At 30.8% G+C, this 23,784-nt stretch overlaps 1 protein-coding gene across 1 annotated transcript in view; it reads right to left on the reverse strand.

The window, feature by feature from the left end:
- Nucleotides 1–249: 249 nt before the first annotated feature.
- LOC148623708 (2-oxoadipate dehydrogenase complex component E1-like) overlaps nucleotides 250–23,784 on the reverse strand; it is a 39,628-nt gene continuing 16,093 nt past the window's right edge. The window contains exons 11-23 of the mRNA XM_088565741.1: nucleotides 22,971–23,046; nucleotides 22,552–22,743; nucleotides 18,653–18,754; nucleotides 17,783–17,914; nucleotides 13,119–13,239; nucleotides 12,117–12,256; nucleotides 10,926–11,082; nucleotides 9,835–9,935; nucleotides 6,318–6,419; nucleotides 5,668–5,913; nucleotides 5,191–5,254; nucleotides 4,870–4,955; nucleotides 250–3,318 (exon numbers count right to left, since the gene is read on the reverse strand). Coding sequence (XP_088421867.1) covers nucleotides 3,214–3,318; nucleotides 4,870–4,955; nucleotides 5,191–5,254; nucleotides 5,668–5,913; nucleotides 6,318–6,419; nucleotides 9,835–9,935; nucleotides 10,926–11,082; nucleotides 12,117–12,256; nucleotides 13,119–13,239; nucleotides 17,783–17,914; nucleotides 18,653–18,754; nucleotides 22,552–22,743; nucleotides 22,971–23,046 — 1,624 coding nt within the window. The 3' untranslated portion in view covers nucleotides 250–3,213. The remainder of the gene's footprint in view (nucleotides 3,319–4,869; nucleotides 4,956–5,190; nucleotides 5,255–5,667; nucleotides 5,914–6,317; nucleotides 6,420–9,834; nucleotides 9,936–10,925; nucleotides 11,083–12,116; nucleotides 12,257–13,118; nucleotides 13,240–17,782; nucleotides 17,915–18,652; nucleotides 18,755–22,551; nucleotides 22,744–22,970; nucleotides 23,047–23,784) is intronic.

Consider the following 23,784-nt stretch of genomic DNA (forward strand, 5'->3'; position numbering starts at 1 on the left):
AAATGGGTTCTATCTCATATGTACTGTAGTGAATAAATAACCAGCGAAGCCTGACTCAACATGATTTGACAAAAATTAACAAAGCAGTACAAAAAGTAAAGTCCACCATTAACCCAATATGATATACTCATATTACAACAGAGCAACTCGAAAACTGCAAGAGTCAGGAAAATTGTTGAGGAATACAGATGGACTAAGTTAAAGTATGTGCTTTTTGTCACTTCGTGGCAGGGCCATAATAAAAGTAAATGATTTTCCATTTTATTTAAAAGATATCTGAAATGACCTCTTTATCACAGCTTGTAAGTAATGAACAGATCTACAACTAAAATCTAAAACAATTCTTAATACAACCAGTTTATAAAAACTTTTCATTATAGCAGTAAATATATTTGCCTGATTTATTTAACAACATCCTGTTCATTACTTTTCTAAGCAGTCCATTGTATGGTTAACTGGTCTATTATAACTTAATATTGCTTTTTGAAACAGTCCATTTTGATATTCTAAAAATAGAGCTGATACACAGCATCATAAGGTGGAAGTGTAAGGATGTAAATTTCAATTTCTAATTTCTAGTTAAAATGAAACAAAAATTAAAGACCATATTTATATATATATAAAAAATATTCTCTGCTGGTGTTGTATGTATAGCCATATTTACTGTTTCGAATTTTATTATCTAATTTCTACAGACAGTAGCTTTTATGTAACTCTCAGATTATATTATAGACAAATTATTTTGCCATTTTAAATTTGAACTTGTACTGTTAATAAAACTTTGTATGTCATGTTGACTGATGAGGCAAAACATTTGTTTTAAGTAACTGATTGATAAATGTAATAAGAAATGTGCATTTTCATAATACATGTATACCATGTTTTTTGGTACTCATTCAGTAATAATTTTAGTAGTCCTTGGCATTTTTGTACCTAATGCCAGGACAAATTTTAACAACAAATTCCTCCAATGTAAATAGTCTATACAAGCATTTCAAGTAAACAGACATTAAAAACTACAAAAACTGACATTCTTTTCAGAAAAATAGCAATTCTATAGAAATGAGATCTGCGGAAAAAGGACAATATAAATACAGCATTTGGTGCTTGTGACTTGAATAAATTAAGAATTAGTGGCAATAAGCGGAGCAAGAAACAAGCATTTTGATGATGTCCGTACAATAACTTGGATCTCTTTAAAACTGTTCCATAAGGTGTCATGACTGGATTGATTTTGGGGGTTGTGACTTGAACAGTTCAGGAATTAAGGGCCAAAAAATGAGCCTGGAACATACGTTTTTACTATGCAAGGCCAATAACTTGACAATAAGTGAATGAATTTCTTTGATATTGTGTCACAAAAAGAAGACTGGGATTGAATTTGGGGGTTGTAGCATGAACTGATTATAAACTAGGGACCACAAACAATAATTTTTATGATGTCTGGACAATAACTTAACTATAAGAGAATTGATCTCTATGAAGTTGTACCACAAGGTGCCAAAAGAAGTGCTTATTTAGGGTTACGTCTGCAACTAGTGAGGAATAAGGGGTCACTTTGAATCTGGTAACATTTCTATCTTTTTGAATGGTAACATTTCTATCTTGTGTCAATTATTAATAGCAATTGCAATTCAGAGCTGTACCAAACAGTATGTTCAGATCTCCTCCAACTGTTCAAACTCTGTAGTCATATCAAACAGTACCCAGTGAAGTATTTTGTTTTGAAATGGATCCTTCAGGCACAATTTTATACAGAACTCATACTGATATTATTGTTCACAAACAGAATGTCAACTAAAATTGAATTAAATGCTGCAGATGACAATGATTAAGTCTCCATAACATTATTTTCAGCATTTGCATAATAAAAAGCTTTGCCGTGTGCAGTATGATACAACTGCAGTGGTCAAACCCTGAACAGTTGAGGCTAGTGTGGTCACAATATTAATTTTTGAAACACTTAAGCATAGGGATTTACAATTCATTATGGACACAACAACTGGATTGGACACTGTTGCACAAAATTTGAAATTCAAATATAAAAAAAAATCAAAATTGAACCAAAAATTAATTAAGTTAATTTTTTGGGGTGTGGTCCATTTGAACCCTTTTAACTGGACAACCATAACAGATATCTGAAATCTGATTGAAAAAATGCAGGCAGTTATTTTCATAAAAATTCAAATAAGGAAATAAATTATGAAATTGGAACAAAAATTTAAAAAAGTGATTTTTTGGGGTATGGCCCCTTTGACCTGTTATAACTCGAACACAGTCCAAAATGCATCAAATCTGCTGATACATTTGTTTACCGGAATTAAATCAGGAACACAATAAAAAAGGAATCATCATAATTGGAAGAAAAACTAACAATCTACATAGATTTTAATAAAACATCTATTTTTACCAATTTTTGCCACTTCTTCTTAAATCATAGGGGCCACAAACTCTAAATTAAATAGGAACCTTTCTGTAGTGGTTAGTAAAATCATATCAAAATTTCAAAATAATGGGTCAACCACAACTTAAGTTATCACACCAAAACCAAGTATTTACGACCAATGACAGTGCTATACCAATATATGACCACAATTTTTTTGCCGTCATATAAAAACATTCATGTAAAAGATATTATTCTGACTATAACCAAAATAAAAATATTTTAAATGCATTTGTATCTGTTAGTTATTATATAAATTTCATAAATAAAAAAGCAAAAAATAGAAAAAGAAAGGTGACATAGAAAACATGTATTGAATACTACCTGTAATTAAAATAAAACCAACATTTTGTGAGGATAATGACTAGAAAAACCTCTAAATTTTACCATAAAGTCTTTACTTGTACACATCAAATCTCTTCCTATGTGTACCAAGCCTAAAATTATGACAAATAAAAAAAGAATATTTGTAATGTCGAGATCATGTACACATTCCATAAGTGAAAATTCAAAAAATATCTGACTACAAATGATGTTTAACTTTAAAAAAATAACGTTACTATAATTCCAGATTTAACATAATCTTTTTCTAGAATACACAAATATATGTCACCAAAAGCACAAGGGATGCAAGACTGGAGTATTGGAAACTGTAAATAATTGTCAAATATTACTCAACAATGAAGAAATGGTGATTAGTGACAAAAAACACATTAGCTACATTTCCAAACGGCATTTTAAACACACAAACGTATATACTGAAGTAGTTATTATCTGCTAAAAATGTCTTCTACAATCTGAATATTTTCTTTCTTGTGTACTTCACCGATACCTGTAGCTGGAGTACCAAGGTGGTCTCTACCAGCATACTTCACCTATGTTGAAAAAAAAAGAGAATATAAAGTGATAAATTCACAAATAAGATTCAAAAAGTGAACTGTAATAGTTTTATGAGTATTTTGTTATGTGCTAAGTTATCTATTGTTACCTATAAGTTAAATATTGGAATTGAGGAAGTAATTAGCTTTTTTTTTTTTTTCAGTTTGTCAATTTTTGTTTAGATCAAACTAGACAAAGTGAAGCCCACCTCCTGGCTTCACGCTCAGCATGGAAACATGAATTTTACACACAAAACAAAATAGAAAAAGAGAAGCCCCCATACTCTGCATTGAAGCATGTAATTGACATAATTAACTCATATCAAGACTGCCTCAGCAACTTAAAAGGAATGGTGTATATTACAATGTACTACCGGTATATGAAAAAAGGGCATAGTCATATAAAGGAAAAGAAGTGGTATCTGAAAATACAAAATTAAAATCCAACATAACCAGGCAATCTGTTTCGATAAGATAATAGGTTCATTCCATAGAACATTTCGTAATGTAGGGACCAGTTTAATCGGATGCTGATGAGAGGGATTTTAAAAATTTTAATGACACTATTATCAGTGATTGTCACAAAAGTATGTGTTACTGTAGTTACACCCACCAATGTATAAAAAAAAAGGTATAAAAGGGGGGTGAACTCATATGTTCACTTAAAAATTAGCAATTCTATTGGCCATCGTAACATGTATAAACAATCTTCAAAATTTTAAAGCTACAATTGAACCTTGTTAAATCAAAGTCGAAGAGACCAGGCAAAAGTGTTCAGAGTTATCTAAGTATAACAAGGAAAAATTTGGTCATTGATTATTTCTGCTTTTACATCATTTGTTGCATTTGTACATGTACTTCACTTTATCAGGGTACTTCGTAAATGATTTTCATGTCATATCAGAAGATACTTTGTGTGTGTTGTATATCATATTTTAAATGCTGAGCAACACCGAGTGTTTTAGTAGAAATGCCTAGAATTCAATTCTTCTTACAACACAAGCTATTTTGGATGAATTAAATACAAAAATCAAGCCACAACATTGTCAACCAGTAATAACAAAAGCCACACTAATCAATGTGAAAACAAACATTGAACATAGTGTGTAATAAAGCAATCAGTTTTCTGACAAATTAGCTGACTTTGAGACATCAGGGTTAATTAACTTCGAAGCCCTATCCAGGGGACTGTTTGAAAACCTCAAGTTATCTGACATTTCAAGTCGGAGCAATCTGATGTAAAACTGGATTGGAGTAAGGGTAGTTTTGCATGGACAGTTAAATTAGTATGAGTTATCTAAGATTTTGACTCTTCCATGTTCAATATATTAAGGTTCCACTGTATAAAAAAATTACTAGGAGATTGGTCCTAACAAGACCTGTATCCCCTATCCAAACAAACAGACCAATGAATTTATAGGGGAACCTCAATCTGCCCTAACTTGTTTGCATGGGCAGAAAATGGGGGTTTGAATCCCTAGATCAGTTTAGTTAACCTTAATGAAGACATCATGTATGAATCAATGTGAGTTAACAGAGGTGGTATACCTTACATCCTACAAGGTTCTGAAATCTTGGTGCCACAAAGGACCAGGCTCCCATGTTTCTATGTTCTTCTTGGCTCCAAACAAAATCTATCAACATATAATACAGTAAATTTGTCTAATAAGGAATTACATACAATCTCTTACTTTTCAATGAATATATAACTAAACTGGAAAGTGATAAATGAAGTAATGTATGTACTTAGAGAAACTTAGAACTAAAGTTACAATAATATTTGTGTAGAAAACTACCATGTATAACTGGCTTACTGGAAGTAATTTGGGAGAGGTAATTTTTTATATGGGTATGTTAATTACTACCTACCACTTGCATTTGAATATTTTTTTACTTCACTTTGCAACTCTTCGGCAGGAAATGGACATAAACTCTACAAAATAAATTTATATATCATCACTTCAATTTTAATAATAAAAACTCTTCAGCAGGAAATAGGCACAAACTTTACAATATAAAATAATAAAGTGCTTCACAAAAACAGTTTGATACAATAGCAGAAGTCAAACCCTGCACAGTTGGGGCACACAATTCAGGCTTGAGCCTCTCCAAATAATTGAAATCATTAAAAATTTCATAGAAACAATAATTCATTTTCACATTTGAATGAAATAACGTTTTGTTTTTGTTTGTTTGTTTTTGGCCGGTTGCTAAAAAGACCGCAATGAAGTCTTTTGAATGAGTAAGCTTATATTTTCAATAAATATCACTTAAAGGGGCCAAAACAAGTGAAAGTATATATACCACTTCTTCATTTTGGGGGACAATCATCATAAAACATCTCACCTCTAATCGAATCAGTGCAACATCGTCATTTTTCTTAGTGTCTCTTTCTTTATCAAGAATGTAAAAATGTTTTCCACTACAAAAAACAACCTTCTTGACCTTTTCATTTTTGACTTTTTTATCACTGATTACAGGTAGAAATGATGTCCCTGCTTTCATTTCTTCCAAGTGTGATGTTGCTGCAGGAAGTCGTAAAATGACTTTTGGTGCTACAACAACAAGTGGTTTTCTAAAGTTTCTTAATACCTGAAAAATATTTTGAAACAATTGTCCAGTGATTTCCAACTATGAAAGGTAGTCCAACTTTCAACTAAATGTATATCAATTTTAATGAGGGCCCATATAACAAAGTCAGGAACCCTAAATAGTCATCACTTTGACTTTGTTCCTCAAACAAACTATTGTGTAACATTTTTATATATTAACTTTATATTCCCTTATAAAATCAAAGACAAAACATGTAATAGACTTAAAAATCATGGACTTTAATACAGATAAAGAAATTAAAATAGAAACAAGAACTTTACATCATAAATTAAGATGTATGAATATCAATAAAACTGTACAGCCATACAACAATCATACTATCTTTCCTAATAGAGTAACACAATTAAAGTTTAATATGACACGATATGACTATATGAGTATACCTGCCTCCGTAGGAGATGGAAATATTGTGCAGGAGTGGTTGGATTAATGACCTGGAAATTGACATTATCACCATCAACTGTATGTTCACTACTATCTGTCATCTATAAAACAGAAATAGTCATTAATGCTGTAGAAAATATAAGCAGTATCTAACTGTCCAAGAAAGTGAACTGGACTAGTCATTTCTAACTAATAAAAAGAATTAAAATATTGCTTATTCTGCACATCACATGTTGTAACAGCATCATTTATATACTATTAAGTAAAAACATTTTTGAAGGCTTCCTCTGAAAAACTAAATTGTTTATGGTTAGAGTTGTACACAAGAGTTTACATAAAAGTTATCATATCTTAACAAACATATCTTCCATATTTTCAAGTAGAAAAAGACTCAACTCATTTTCTACAAACGCCATGAATGTGCATCATAAGTAGGTGCCAATTACAAACCTGCAAACTCCAATGTTTCAGGGGTGATGTACACAATTTTGACCACTTTACCAACCAACATAAATATGAATGTCAAATCTGACCTAAAACTTTTTTTTTTTGCAAAAATGCTCAAGAAATCCCAAACTCAAACTAAATCATCTCCTAAATTTATTTTTCTGCCTACTTTCCATGTTTACTTGATTAGAAAATACATTAAACTAGCTAAAGGTGTTAATAACTGTAAAAAAGGTGGGGAAAAGAATTAGCCATCATCCTAGTTAAGATTACTACCACAAACTTCAGTAATGCTATCAGCTTATCAAGATTGACAATTGGAAAATAAATCCCATTACTCAGGAAAGGAAATTCAAATTTTCACTATTTGAATGAGACCATCATAATAAACAATTAAACATTATTGGAAATAAATCTGATAAGATGTTCTCAAGTTACAGTGTACCATACTACCTTGAACAAACATTTGTTTACCGTAATGGCAGTTTTAAAAGATCATCCTATAAGAAACACAATACATACAAAATAAACCGCTGTCACAGATACATGTCTAGCCTGTTGCATATGGACACTATGATTCCAAACTTGATTGATGGGACATTGTTACTAATCCTATATATTATGGATAACTTATGATATAAATATAACCATTTGAAACCATTGAAGTGGACATAACTGAATAATCAGAAATCTTAATATGAAATTTAAAGTCATTAGACCATGACTTTAGGGGCATATGCATGAAATGAATACAGGATTCTGATACAGTGATGCTAATGCAACTGTATACCAAATATGATTGACCTAGCACAATTGGTTCATGTTAATGGCAAATCACACTAACCAGTTCTGATGTTAGGAATTTCGTGAAATTTTACTGAAATGTTCTCAAGTGTAATGGCATTAAAATAAGCTTCTTAAAAATATAGGTCACCATGCTTTTAATGAAGATATAGCATTTCATAAATCGTGAAATCGGGAGTTTTTGTCATTTTCTGAATTCAATTCAGACGTCTCTAATCTTGTCTGGAAACAGAAAGAAAAAATAGATATTTAAAATGGCAATACAAAAACTTGACTGTGAGGATACAAACAAAAGACAACAGAATTACGACTGGAGAGAACAGAATATTGGGCAAACAATGAAATATACATAAAACTATTCTAGTATCATGATCGTGTCTCTTCACAAGAACATGTTATAATTCATATTCATAATTTAAGTTACCACAATACTTATTTATACTTCAATAGCCAATGACTTATCAGATCTAAAGTTCAACATTTTCAAATGTACGTGGAGCATCTCAACAGTTAGTAGTAATATTTTTACTGAAAAAAAGGAAGAAAATATCGCAAGACAGCCGCCAGTGAAGTATTTTTACATGTAAGAGAATGCACCTACCATATGTACTTGTACAAGTTTTTGTCTTCTTGAAGAAGCCTACTTTGAATCAAATTAGAAATGAAAAGGCAGGATTGAAATTTTCAAGAAATAAAAAGGCAGGATCTATTATTGTCCTAATATTTTTTGTTTACATTAAAAAATATTTCGGCACTCTATGCTGAAGAAAAAAGTTTTCTCAATATAAAAAGACAGGACAGAAAATTTGATCCTAGACCTCAATAAAAATCAAATGGTTGCTCCCTAAGTAGAAGTAGGAATCCTTATTTTAATGGCAAATATATTCCCATTTCTTACCTTATTTTGATTAAGGAGGAGAACAAACTCCCTTTCAAAGGAAGAGGGAAACTTGTGATCCATCTTTTGATGAAACATGACCCCCCTTATCCTGTTATAGAGAATTTAGATCATCAGTTAAGATTTTCCGAAAAAGCTTGATCAAGAAAATAACTTGGCAGACCAACCTTTTTGGTAAACATACATCCTAGTTATTATTTTTCCGGTGTTCTTACTCTGATACTGTAGATTTTTTTTGCAAATGGACAACAACCAATTATATGCATAAGATCAAGAATTTAAGTGGGGTAATAAATAAAATTTAAAGGCTAAGCGTGGTGATGCAAAAACATTTGTGGGGATAGATATTTGTAAAAAAAAAATCAAGATTTCATGCAAAAAAAAATATATCCTTAAATTTCAGGGGAGAAGCATTTGCCGGATCCAACCATCTGAATCACAGCCTGGATTAGATACTAGGAAATATTTTTCTACATTTTTAACTTAAATGAACTGGTAAATTATCTTTTATTTGCAATAATACAGGACTATCTTTAATATTCCTCAGTTCAACAACTTGTCAGGATTAGGAAAACTAGCTCAAATTCTCCAAGAAAAAAGAACATACTTCGATATCTCCCATCCGACCCTCCCTAAAATATTTGATAATCAAATTGGCATAACTCCCCCAAAACTATTGGACAATGCTGATTATCATTTTTTTTTCAACGTTTAAGTATTAGTAGCATTTGGTATAAGTTTCCTCGGAATCTGTTGTGAAATTGTAGTCGTGAGTTTGTGTAAGACAAACAAACACACAGATGGGTGCCTGGCATTTATGGAAGATTTTCCAAAGCCGCCCTTGAATCTGGACGTCATATTGCTTCTACGGTCATAGGGAGATAAATCCGAGAATTTCATGCAAAAAGCGATGTCACAAATTGATGGCAATGTAATAGTTTGCACCATACAATGTGCATAAACAATAGTGTGACTTGTCTTTGAAGTGACCTAATCAGGAAACTTAACATGAAAATCATACCTTGGACACAGATGCAACACTGTAAAGTACTACCTTAGTCTCACCTTTCGAGACAAAAAAATCATATACTTAAATAATTTTGTATCATTTATCTGCAAAAAGATACTGTTATATTCAAAATTCTGCAAGAAACGGACAACTTCATAATGTTCCCACATAGAAATCATAGTTTTAGTAATACTGGTATCTTCCAATGACAATCTTCATAGGCAGGTGCACTTCATTTATGGATTGTTATCCCAAAACGAGCCCTTATCCCCAAGAGTGCATTATTTCCCTTAAAAAATGGTACCCTACATATTATAATATAGAAGACTTATTTATTAACATAATAGAACCATTATACCTGTAAAAATCTTTCTAGCCTACACGAGGAATGTTCAGGTCCTGCACCATCCATACCATGTGGTAACAACATCACTAAATCACTCTGTAATAACCACTTAACTGTAAACATAAATCATCACTAGGTCAGGTATGACCCAAAATTATAACAAGGTCAGATAGGGCCCAAAAACATTAATCATCACAATTTCAGATGGGGACCAAAAACATTAATCATCACAATGTCAGATAGGGACCAAAATCATAAATAATCCCTAGGTTAGATAGAGACTAAAATCATAAATCATGACAAGGTCAGATATAACCTAAAAACATTAATCATCGCAATGTCAGATAGGGACCAAAATCATTAATCATCACAAGGTCAGTTGGACCCAGAAAAGAGCTTAAAGAAAGTTCTTTTTTCCATAATAGAATCAAAGTCAATTATGCACATCTTACAGTAACAAACTGCTTAATAAAAACTTCCTTTGACTACTATGTGTAGTTTTGACAATTTTCCTTCTAAAAAATTTGAATCTCAAAATCTGTATTTTACGAAACTATTTATTGAACTCTGACCAAAGTTTAATATACACATCACCAAATAGTAATTAATACATGTTAAAAGTTTTTTCGCAGCATAAGATATAAACATTTTACGGTTATATTTGCTCAAAAATCGGACTAATGAATCTGCTAGTTTGCATATAAATGAACACAAATCTTAATCTCATTTTGACCAAAATATGCCATGTTCATCTTTCAATGGAAGTTAAAATATACATTTCAATTCAGTTCAGTATAGAATTTGAAAATTCATGCACAAAAAATCAATTTTAAAATCTACCGGTAACTACGATATTTCTCGACCTATCAGCCAATGAGGAGAATAAGTTGAAATGCCAACTTTTGACCAAAATCAACAAAAAAATAGATAATGTAATACCAGTAAAGAATTTTGTCAATGTATCTTTTTAAATAGCTTTAACTGTCCTACTAAAATCAACAAAAAAATAGATAATGTAATACCAATAAAGAATTTTGTAAATGTATCTTCTTTAATAATTTTAACTGTTTGAAAATTGTGTATTCAGTTAGTTTTACACCTACGTTCTCCACTAGATATGTATGTGTCTATTATGATCTGAGCACCATTAAAGAAGTCACCAAACTGTGCCTCCCATATCACTAAACTGTTAGGATCATCTATACTCATACCATACTCAAACCCTAAAACAGCCTCTTCTGACAAGGAACTATTGGCCAACTATGAAACAAATCATTCATGGAGGTATACAAATGTAAATATATTAAAGCACTTGTGTATCAAGTAAGATGGCTAGCAGACAAATTTTTTAAGAAAGCACAAAATACAAACATCAATCTTGGGTAGAATGAATGGATGTATAAAGTGATGAATGTTATTTATTAAGCTTTCATCAACAAGAATCGAGATTGTAAGCTATAAAGGTCTTACTAGGAATTTCTATTTTTTTTCCTTTTGTAAACAATATTTGACACTTTACATTTGTTTAATTCTTAGTTTATTATATACAAAACAAACAACCAAATTTTTTTTGTAAAACTTTTTAATTAAAAAAAGTTACAAGAAGTACAAAAACATCATTTATCAAAAGTAATGACAAATAATCATTGAATGAATCCTTCTAGAATTTTTAATTAATTTTTAAATGTCCTGACTGATGTGGGGAAAATATTTCATTCTATAGAAAGATTTGAGTTCTCAGACACTGATTGGTCAAAATAGGAATGGGCTGTTGTGTACTTGTGTTGCATTGTCTATTAAATTTCATTGATCGAAAGCATTCTTACACTGTTCTCCTGGTGACATTAGCTAGAAATTCTGCCATGAAACAGATACTGATTGTCAAGTGGCTAAATATTCCAAATGAAATCAAAAAGAAAAAGGTTTTATAACTCATGAAATTTGAATATTGCAAAATATCAACTGGCGTTATTTAATTTCCACATAACATATCATCATAAATTGACTGCACATAACAACCATAATGCTTAAAAATAGATGTTGGGAGAATTTACAATTGGATTGTTTTCCATTTGAAATATTAAGAGAAACGGAATCTGCAACTTAAGCTCTTTGATTATGAAATTTCTTACATCTCGAGAAAAATCAACTCACCATCAGTGTAGATTCTTTATATTTCTAATTCTGGTGGGCTTGTCTCTCAGCAATTAAATAAAAGTATTTTTTTTAATTTTAAGACCACCAGCTACAAACATTAATGATCCTTCTGTATAATAAAACTCTGTATGACTAACCTCTAAAAATCCAGTCTGATTATCAGATATGTGATTCAATGGTACAAATACACTGTCTGTTTTCTGATCCACGATCATACCATGGCGATGACTAAAAGTGCCACGACCAACATCCTGGCCACTGATCCTGACATTGTAACCTTTGAACAATTATATTCATGATTAAGTAATGTGAATTAGTAATAAAGTTAGGAAACTCTTAATGACAATACCCTCCTTAAAATGGAGTAAAATGTAAAAGCCCTTGAATTAGATTATTTTGCTTTTGAAGTCCACCAACAATATCTAAATTCCTTCATTCTTATCTATATATGATGTCAAACCTTCCTTTAAAATTTCATCAAAATACCCCCCAAACTATATTTGTGAGGATACCCCAACCCAAACCAAAAACTGACATAAAAATTCCTAACATGAAGTACATTTTTACCAAATTTGCTGAGGTGACACCAAAACTGAACCTTTTAAGAAGAGGTGTTACAAGTAACAGCAAGGGTCGACAAACTATACAGAAATACAAACAGAAAACCTCTGCACAAATATTAGATTATAGGGCCTTTAGTTGATGCTATTGGAGTAGAATTTTATGCTGGTGACATTTGTAACCTACAAATAAAAGATAACAAGAGCAGTGCTCTAGGTCCTAAACCTTGCAACAAAAGTGATATTTCATGGTATATTAGTGATGAAAAGAAAATTTTATTGCCAAAATGTCAAAGTTTTCGTTTTATATACACACAACACTACTTCATAAAGTATGTGTGACCTTGACCTCTGACATAATGACCCCAAAATCAATAGGTGTCTTTCTTATCCTTTAGCCTCCAACTGTGTAAATGTCACAAAGATCTATGAAGGAATTCAAATGGTGTGCCCAAGAAACCAATTTCGAACAGATGGATGGACAGAAAGAAGGATGGATGGAAAGCAGAAATCTATACGACAAAAATATTCGCTACATTACAGTGAAATTTAAATTTTTCACCAGTTTTCAACACAGACCTTGATGTAACAATGATCCAATAGCTAAAGCTTCAGCAGTGGCCCAGTCTAAATCACATCCTTCTTCCATTTTCTGTAACCGTCTTTCTATATGAGTCTTTTGTATTGTTGAATGAACAGCCTAAAAGATAATTGTACAAATTGTCACATGTAAACCTTGTTTTAGTTCATCTTCATACTTAGCAACAATTCCACTTGAATTGATTGAAACTTGTTAAAACTAAACAACAACAAAATAGCTCTTCCACAATGAACAACCAATATACTTATAAATATGGATTGAACAGTATTTTGTTTTTAATACTGACTTAACCAAATAATTTTCTTGATCAAGTTAGTTTGCATATTAACCATGATCAGAAAAGTAATCATAACTTCATTAAAGAATTTTTTTTCATTTTTGACCAGATAATGCGAAACAACCAACTTAGGGGAAGTTTACACTTCACGAATAAGCTTAAACTGCCCCAAAGTTGGTTATGCAAGCATAACTAGGTCAAAAAATTTTTAAATACTTATAATTTAATTTCTAAACGATGAAAGTCAAAAATAAGATTTGTCCCTTCATCAAAGCCTTATTTAATTTGGAATTATTTGAATTGTGGACCGTGGACTGAACAATGTTAATGATGTCACAGTACCAAGTTAGTATAGGGAAAATAACTTATCTTGCCCAGATGAGAAATAAACAATCAAATTAAATTATTACAGATTAACATCAGTTTTGAAGTCAGGACAGAAAATCTCAAAGTGCACCCAATAGGCCCAGATGTGATATACTGAAAATTGGTATTATTCTGTTCATCTATAATGTCACAGTACATTTGACATAACATTGTCATTGGAAATTGCAGATATTCATTAGTATCAGGGCAGTAACCTGAGATAGAAAATATCTGGCTGTAAGAAGAATAGAACTAGAGGCTCAAGAGAGCCTGAATCACTTACCTGGTTTACCATTTGCTTATTTGAAAATCTTGACGAATGAGACAGGCTAAGTTAAAGACCTAAATTTTTTTTGGAAAACTTAGGATCATCATACCATACTCAAACCCTAGCTGAACTGAATTGCCAAATGCAGTAGGTGCTTTTAATTGCATTTTTATGACCTGAACCAGGATTTCTGACCCCTATGTTCTGTTTTTAGTATAGGCAGCCATATCTATTAACGAATTAAAATTCACAAGTCATTTCGAGCACAATACACTAAAGAACTAATATGCTTATTTTCATTAAATAATATTAAATGGTTTTAGAGAAAAAGATTTTCAAAGTTGCACATGTGAAAAAAAATTTAATAATTGATTTAGGAGCCTTAACTCCTACATCAGTAGAGTCTCACTAACCACTTCCGGGTCAAATGGCCACCCCTCTATATAGTACCAAAAACACACTGAACCTAGACATATGCATTGTAAGTGCATTATTTGTGTATAGTCTAATTAAAAGTAGTAAAAATAAAGCTGAGAATGTGTACTTTAAAATCATATATGTAATTTACTACAAAATTGTATTAATATTGTTTACATGTCTGAATAATTTGCCTCCATGCTGTCAGTTAGCAGAAAAGGTAAAATTGTGGACTTTCAATATTATTTATTCTAGTAAATTTTGTGAAGAATTTCTGCAATCATCATACCATTAGTATAATGATTTTGAAAGCCTTATTTTCCAAGCTTCGCAATGGTATGCAACTTTAAGATGTCATTTGTCCTGGAAATTCACAGTGAAACTTTGAAAATTACTTTTTTAACATGCAAATTAATGGAAATGTTAGAAGTGGTTAGTGAGACCAGATGAATCATTTGAAAAATTTCAGCATTGGTCAGTCTCATGATGCTGAACAATATAAACCTGCAAAAGTTTTGCTAAAAGCAATGGTTTTTGAGTTATTTGCAAAAACTGCCTTCTGACCCCTATGTTCTATTTTCAGTAATGGCAGCCATGTTTTTTCACAGATTATATACCCTAAAGAACAAATATGCCAACTTTCATTGAAATCTGTACAATGGTTTTAGAGAAGAAGATTTTAAAAGTTGCACATGCAAACAAAGAGCTGCGCTTTAAGTGCATTAATGGCCGTTGCCCTTTTAACTTGTCCTTATGCTTTTAATGAATTTATTTGATCAACTAGAAATACTGTGAGCCCTGTCAAATACCCTCCCCCCACCAAAAAAAAAAGTAAATAGAAAATGCACAAAAAAATTTGGCACTACTAAGGCTACCTCAAATTTAACAAAGTTCATTGTCTTGATTTTTCACCCATACATTTCTATCTTCAAAACACACTATTCTGACAAGGTTACCAAGTACCTTTTACGGTATATTTGTTAGTCAATCATCATAACAAATGGTCCTTTTTCAATGATTTTTCAACGATTAAAATTTCCTTGGCTATTTCCGCCAAAAAGAGTAAAACTTCGTAACATGGAAACGTAAAATTTGACATTTAAACAAATCGAAAGGGAGCTTTCTGCAATAGATATGAACAATTCACCGAAGTTTCATAAAAGTTACTGAAAGTGTTTTTGAGTAATTGTGCAGCTGCTCGGACGTTAAACCCCAACAAACAAAAGAGTAATTGTGCAAAAACTTGAAAATCCTCCTCTTTTTAAGTGTAAAAATTCATAACATGGAATCGATAAATCAGAAATTTATAAAGATCGAAAGGGAACTAACTTCAATAGATATGAACAATTCACCAAAGTTTCATGTAAGTTGATGAAAGTGTTTTTGAGTTTTTGTGTGAAAACTTGAAAAGCCCCCTATTTTTAAGTATAAAAATTCATAACACGGAAACGAAAAATCTGAAATTTATAAGACTTGAAAGGGAACCTAATAAATACTGTAAACCAAGAAATTTTTGCGTGATATAAACTTTTGCAAGCCTGTGAAAATTGCGAAAGTTTATATCCGCGAACAAGTCGGGGAATTTGGATTGATCAGGTTGGGTGTCTTGTGTGCAATTCTACCATTGAATTTTCAACTTCCGGTTGATTAAATACAGTTATCTTTCTTTCATTTTAATTTTTCGTCTTAATACCTGAAAAAACATAAGATAGCTATATAAAATATTTATTTTTAATTCACAATAAAATAATGGTTTGTAGCATTTTTAAACTTTAAAACATCCAGTTTAAAATCACTAAAACACAGGGGTTTCAAACGTTTGTAGTTCGTCAGGTACTAATAATAATAAACCTTGTAAAAACTTTTCAAAAGATCAACACCTAATTTACTGTTATACAAACAACTTGACCATCCAATCTATAACAAAACAACTTATTGTAATTGAAATCTCTGACACTAGTATTAAACACCTCCAGGGATTAAAAGGTAAAACAGAAATTTAAAATCCACTTAATTGTGAACAAAATATTGTTTATATAGCGATTTTTACCTTTATTTATTTTGATTTAAGCTTTTATTATTCACAAAATCATTCACCCATAAATATTGATAGGCAGTTGACAAGACAAAGTCAATAATGTTAACTTTACAATAAATGGCGGTTTCCTGTCATATGGGAGGGATATCCATAGAAAGACATGACAAGACAAAGAAAGATAACTCATTTTTATTTGTATTTTATTTGACAAGATAGTCGTAGATCCATGAATATTAATTTTCAGTGATGTCAATATAGTGAAAATTAGTATCCACGAATCAGTCCACTGACAAAAATTTCGCAAAAGTTTAATAACACGAATATTAGTTGGTTTACAGTAGATATGAACAATTTACCAAAGTTTCATAAAAGTACGTGAAAGTATTTTGGAGTAATTGTGCAAAAACTTGAAAGTCCCCCTTTTTTTAAGTAAAAAAATTCATAACACAGAAATGAAAAATCTGAAATTTATAAAAATAAGAAGGGAGCTTATGTCAATAAACATGAACAATTCACCAAAGTTTCATAAATGTTGGTGAAAGTGTTTTAAAGTTATTGTCCAAAGTATTGACGACAGACAGACAGCACAACGGACAACAGTATAGCACAATATGTCCCGTCTTAGACAGGATTATGAAAATGGCAAATAAACTGTTTCAAGGGCCATAACTCCTATATCAAATAATGATTTGTTTTGAAAATTGTGGCATAGGTCCGTCTCATGATGCTGAACAATATTACTCTGCCAGAATTTTGCTTAAGGCAACAGTTTTTAACTTATTTGCAAAAAATGCCATCAGACCCCTATTTTCTAATTTTAATAATAGCGGCCACATTTTTTCATGGATCATAAATCCCAAAGGTCATTTTGAGCACAATACTCTTAAGGAACAATCATGCCACCTTTACATCCTGTCGGTCCAATAGTTTCAGAGGAGAAGATTTCGAAAATTTGTCCACGACAAAGATGACGTACACCAAGTGATGGCATAAGCTCACTTGGCCTTTGGCCAGGTGAGCTAACAACAATACAGCTGCTGACAAAATGAAATTCACTGCAAGTATCAAATAACAATGCAATCAATAAGTACATTCGTACTAGGTAAATCAAATTTCAACTGATGACTGAAGGAAAATAATCATACCATATTTACTCAATATTTGTTTACAATGACCAGCATTTTTTGTAACCTTTATGAATTAAGTCAGGACTCTAAATTTTTGTGTACATTAAATTCTTGTTCAAGACAACTAAACCTCATGAGATTACACCTACCAAATCCTTGGGAACAGTTACAGACTTGGCACCAACATACTTCAATGTATCAATATTTACACCAGTGTCCCATGAAGTAATATGATTTCCAGCTTGCTGACAAACAGACCAGGCATCTTTAAAATTCACTGCCTTGAAATACAAGATAAAGAGGTTTGTTTGAAAATAAGATACTACATGAATGTTTGATTAACAAGAATATGCAACAACAAAAAAAGTTTTTTATTTGAACTGAAAATATCTTCCCTATATGTTTTCAATGTTCATCTGTATTTAAGTGAGATCAATTATTTTCTAAATGAAAGTACATGTTTGGTGCAGTGTACAATCAAAGAAATGGTTAAATATTGGTGTAAAAAAAAAAACTAATTTTAAACAAAAACTTAAAAATCTTAATAATGATGTATTGTTGTTTTCACCCATTAAGGTACATTTTTGAGCATATGCAAAAAAGAAATCTGTGGAATTTTCATTTTTTTTTTTGGTTATGCAAAAAAAGGATATTTTTTTAAATGTGCATACACTAGAGAACTGTTTTGTGTTTTCAGTTCAAAAATTATTATCAGAATGTTACTTCAATAGCCCAATAGAAACAGCACAGGTATCTTATATTCAGTTATTAATTTCATTTTTGAGCTGATTGAATTGTGAGCACTTAATAAAAACAGTGTGCATGTTTCTATAAAGGTCAGATAGGAAGGAATAAAATTCAATGATTTTAATATACTTTGTTTGCAAAAAAAAGCAAATGGGGTTGGAACACAAGCTATAATAACAGCAGGTATATTCTCTCCCTTATAAATCAATGGCTTGAATGTTTAACAACCTTAAAAAGGAAATTAAATAAGGCCAAACAACACATCTACAAACCTCAGGTATGTGGGTTTCAACTTGGTCTAAATTTTCAGACAACACTTTATTCCACTTAAAAACTTCTTCATCTAAGTCTTCTTTGCTACATACACCTTCAGTCTATAAAAAGCAAATCATTGGCTTCTAAAGTGCAATATAACATTTATTTAAAATTTCTTTTTACAAGGTACAAATGTAGTATATAACAATTGGAAGGGAGCAGATTGATAGGACCACAGGCATGAAATGCAGAACAGATAGGGCTATTATAAATTCAACATTCAAAGTGAATGCAGCTTGTAATTTATGATTAAATGTCTTTAAACAAGAACCATATACTTATAGGACCATATAAAATGCAACGAAAGTAAGAAAGTTAAATATTATTTTCATTCACAACCAAAGAGTAATAATATTCATTACATGACTTAGTTGTGAGAGAAAGTAAAAGAAATTTATTTGAAATGATTTTATTCTCAATCAATAAACATGTACACAACATAGTCAATAGTTATCTTCATTCATTTTACAATTGACACCGGTTAAATCAAAAGTTCTTGAAAACAATGTAACATTTAATGTCAAGGAATTAAAACAATCCCCAGAACTGCTAAGGCCACAGTTTTCAATTTGTTGGTTTATGGACTTTTGACCTAAAGAAATTGGGTCAATTGGTTGCAAAAAAAATATAATAAATTGGAACAAGAAATACATATCTACTTTTTGAATTTCAAATAAATATTTTTAATTTTTTTTTTTTAAAGAATCCATCATTTAACATGACATACGTATAGTTTAGAAGTAAATCTTATCAACAGCATGAAGCATAATTTACAAACACCAATGTTAAAGTTAAATTACTCTTAACATCTGTATATGTAACATTTCTAACAGTATAACATAGTTTTGTGAAAAAAGTAGTAAAAAGTCTCAGAGTAATAAGTTCACTAAAATTTTGTGTTCTAAAACAGTGTTGGTCAAAAGTATGTACTGTTTAACTACATTGTTAAACATGAACTGTTTAATGTATTAATCAGCATTGTTAAATATGAACTGTTTAATGTATTAATCAGCATTGTTAAATATGAACTGTTTATTGAGCATTGTTAAATATGTACTGTTTAATGTATTCATGAGCATGGTTAAACATGTACTGTTTAATGTATTCATGAGCATTGTTAAGCATGTACTGTTTAATGTGTTAATACGCATTGTTAAACATGAACTGTTTAATGTATTAATCAGCATTGTTAAATATGTACTGTTTAATGTATTAATGAGCATTGTTAAGCATGTACTGTTTAATGTGTTAATGCGCATGGTTAAGCATGTACTGTTTAATGTATTAATGAGCATGGTTAAGCATGTATTGTTTAATGTATTAATATGCATTGTTAAACATGAACTGTTTAATGTATTAATCAGCATTGTTAAATATGTACTGTTTAATGTATTCATGAGCATGGTTAAACATGTACTGTTTAATGTGTTAATGCGCATTGTTAAACATGAACTGTTTAATGTATTAATCAGCATTGTTAAATATGAACTGTATATTGAGCATTGTTAAATATGTACTGTTTAATGTATTCATAAGCATGGTTAAACATGTACTGTTTAATGTATTAATGAGCATTGTTAAGCATGTACTATTTAATGTATTAATTAGCACTGTTAAATATGAACTGTTTAATGTATTAATGAGCATTGTTAAGCATGTACTGTTCAATGTATTAATGTTTTGTGTCACAGGAGGGCTTAGTGATAAGTCAATATAAACAAGAAGCTCCCAGGAGCCTGAATCGCTCACCTTGTTGAATTTTGCCTTTCAAAGGCAATAAATTAAACAAGAAGTTGTCCAACAATTTTGACTAAAGAAGTCTTTGGTAGGACTTTTCACAAGATCTTTTCAACAATTAGGAGATATATGTGAAAAACTACTGTCTGACCGCTATGTTCTATTTTTAGTAATGGAAGCCATGTTTTTCGACAAATCGAAAATCCCCACATCAATTCTATGCAGGATACCCCAAGGAACATTCATACCAAAGTTTGGTTCTAATTAGTCAAGTAGTTTCAGAGGAAAAAAGTTTTGTATAATTGGTAACGAAGACGATAACGACCCCAAGTGATGGCAATAGCTCACATGGCCTTTGGCAAGATGAGCTAAAAACTACTAAGTACAGGAGGAATTTAGGGTAAAAAAAATTGCGTATGTAGTCTGATTTCATTAAAGCAGAAAAAAAAAAAGGTTTTTCTTATTACATTAGATTTATGATTACACAAATAGTTTTAGACCTAAAAAAAAAGGAATTGAAGTTTATGAAACTTGTCTTTCTTTCCCTATGAATATACACCCTGTCATTAAAAAAAAATAGTTCATGAAATTTCAATAATTATGAAGGGTGAGATGGTAAATAAGACAACAAATTATGTTTTACGGTAATTCTTTCAATTGTATATAAGCTCTTTTGCATATTCCAACACAAAGCTTCTTAAGTTTTAATTTTCCCACTAATTATGTCCCCTTTATTTATCTTCTTTCTGATGAGAATAGTGATTATTAACTTTTAAATCATTTAAATTCTTTTCAATTAAAGGTGTTATGATTTTATTATCACTAGCCAGTGTCAACTGGTTTCCAAAACAACCAAAACCCTTAATCATGATTTTATGAAGTGGTAAAATTAAAGCAGCCATATTCGTTCCACCTTTTTTTTCAATTTTGCCCAGTTTTTGAATTAATAAAACTAAAAGCAGCCATTTCCAGTAGCGTTACTTTAAAATCTGATGTTGCAAATTTGCAATTGCCAATTTCTTGTACCAGTAGTCAGTGGCAGTAAAAATAATAATTGAAAATTAAATTCCACATTTTATTTTTTCCAACTGGAAATATTGGATCAGCAGATCCTTAAACCAACAAAGAGGTTGGTTCACTTTTCAAGATAACTATGGCCTAATTGAGCTTTAAGCTTTGTTTAATCTAGTAGCATTTTTTTGGGATAAATATGCAGGAAAGGTAATTTTTTTAGATTATGCTTATATGAAAAATGAAAATGTATAGGAAAGAAGCTAGACTGTTCCAGTCACAAAAACTGTAAAGCCATTTATTTCTTTCATGTGGGTTTTCAGCTAAATACATGTACTTTGATAATTAACAACCATATAAGATAATAGTATTACTATGTTCGCACTTTTTAATTTATCTCAGGGCGATGTCAGGTTAATTTCATGGTAACTTCCTCCAACCCTCACCTGTCTTTCCAGCTGTATAATTTTAGAATTTTCTCTTTGTAAAAAATAAACCCTCACTGTCCAATTACATATAGACTTTTAACTAGTTAAATACACTAATATGAAGAAGGAACAGCCTTAAATACAAGAAAATAAAACATCTTAAAATAATTTCATACTACATCTCATTAGGCAGATCCAGTATCAAGTTAACTTTGTGGTGATATGAGTCAAGGTAGAACATGAAATTAGCTTGTGTCTTGCATATTTCTATTTTAAAACAATTTCACTTCATAAAAATAGCTTTACATAGTCTTTCATTGAGGACATGGAATTCTTATTTTCATAATTTATTAAGCCTCTCTATTATTTCAACTGAATTATGAAATGTAATGGAAGTTTTACAGTGGTCCATATACAGATTTTAGTAACCAATACCTATAAATTGAAGAACTCCTTTCACTTCCATATAGGAGTACATGTATTGAAGTGAAAAAAAAAATTGGATTAATTTTATTGTTCAGTAAAAACTTGAAGATCAATTCAGATAGCAATATTGCAATTCTAACTTACTTTGGAATTGATTTTAAACTGGGTTGCACCCTTTTATTACATTTCTTCTACCAATCAAACCCATAGCAAATGAATAGGGTCAAACTCAAGCTAAGGGATAAACGACTTACCACAAGGTGTTCTGCGAATGTATCAGGAATACTTTTTTTAGAGTTAATTATACTGTACATAGTAGGCTGAGTAAATGTTGGATCATCAAGCTCATTATGTCCATATTTACGAAAGCATATAAAGTCAATTATAACATCTTTACCAAACTTCTTCTGATATTCCATAGCTATAGATGTAGCTCTAATTACCTCCTACAAATTAAAATACATGTATAGGCTAAATATTTGATTATCAGATAGTTAAGCTAATCACAAAACATTCAAAATGAGAAATGCTTGCTTATACTATTTTACCAAATCATAAATAACCTCATACCTCTGAAAGTCTAAAACAAGACTGCAGTGATTTGAGACATACATGTCTTCCAAAATATAAACATATAATTGAGTATATGTAGAGCTTGTCTACTTAATCTTACCTCAGGATAATCTGCATTCACATGTATTATAGGATAACAGTTAATTTTGGCTAAACAGCTACTGTATAAAGATGATCTGGAAATATAAACACTGACCTTTTATGAACTGGAAATGGAAGAGTTTTAATACCTCACCACTGCATCATACATTGAAGACATCATCATATAATTACATTAGTTGAAGATATATCATACATGGAACATCTTGTAAATTTGTATAGAAATATTTCAGTTTGACCAGCAACAGTATTTCAAATAATGTAATGATAAAATAATTTGTCTAACAAAGTGAAGCATGAGACACCTGCAGAGGTCAAACACTGAGCAAATGAAATGGGAGCAAGTATGAACACAAATTCAAGCTTGATACACTCTAAACTTTGATTGTGATTATATTTTTGACATAGCAAAATACTTTGACAATGTAATTTTACTTCTGTAGGATATGATAAATAAAATTACAAGAGAACTTGCAATAACAGAAATGAGTAAAAGAACAGCACTCCAATGTCCCCTGCGAAAAAAAAAAGTGCAGAAAATTTTAAATTCACTGAAATTTTCTAAGTCCAAGGGCCATAATTTCAATCAACCATAACCAAACTCAAACTTAATCAGTAACTTCTCATAGTAAGACTACATACAAAAGATAAGACCGATTGGTGAAAGCATTATGAAAAAAAGTGCGGAAAACTAAATTCACTTAAATTTTGTAAGTCTAAGGGCCATAACTTCCATAAAAATTATTCAACCATAACCAAAGTCGAACTTGATCTGTAACTCTTCATAATAAGGCCATATACCAAAAACAAACGTA

The sequence above is a fragment of the Perna viridis genome, chromosome 2, assembly GCF_037379345.1.
Source record: "Perna viridis isolate PV_CMFRI_1.1 ecotype Kerala chromosome 2, ASM3737934v1, whole genome shotgun sequence".
Taxonomy (NCBI): domain Eukaryota; kingdom Metazoa; phylum Mollusca; class Bivalvia; order Mytilida; family Mytilidae; genus Perna; species Perna viridis.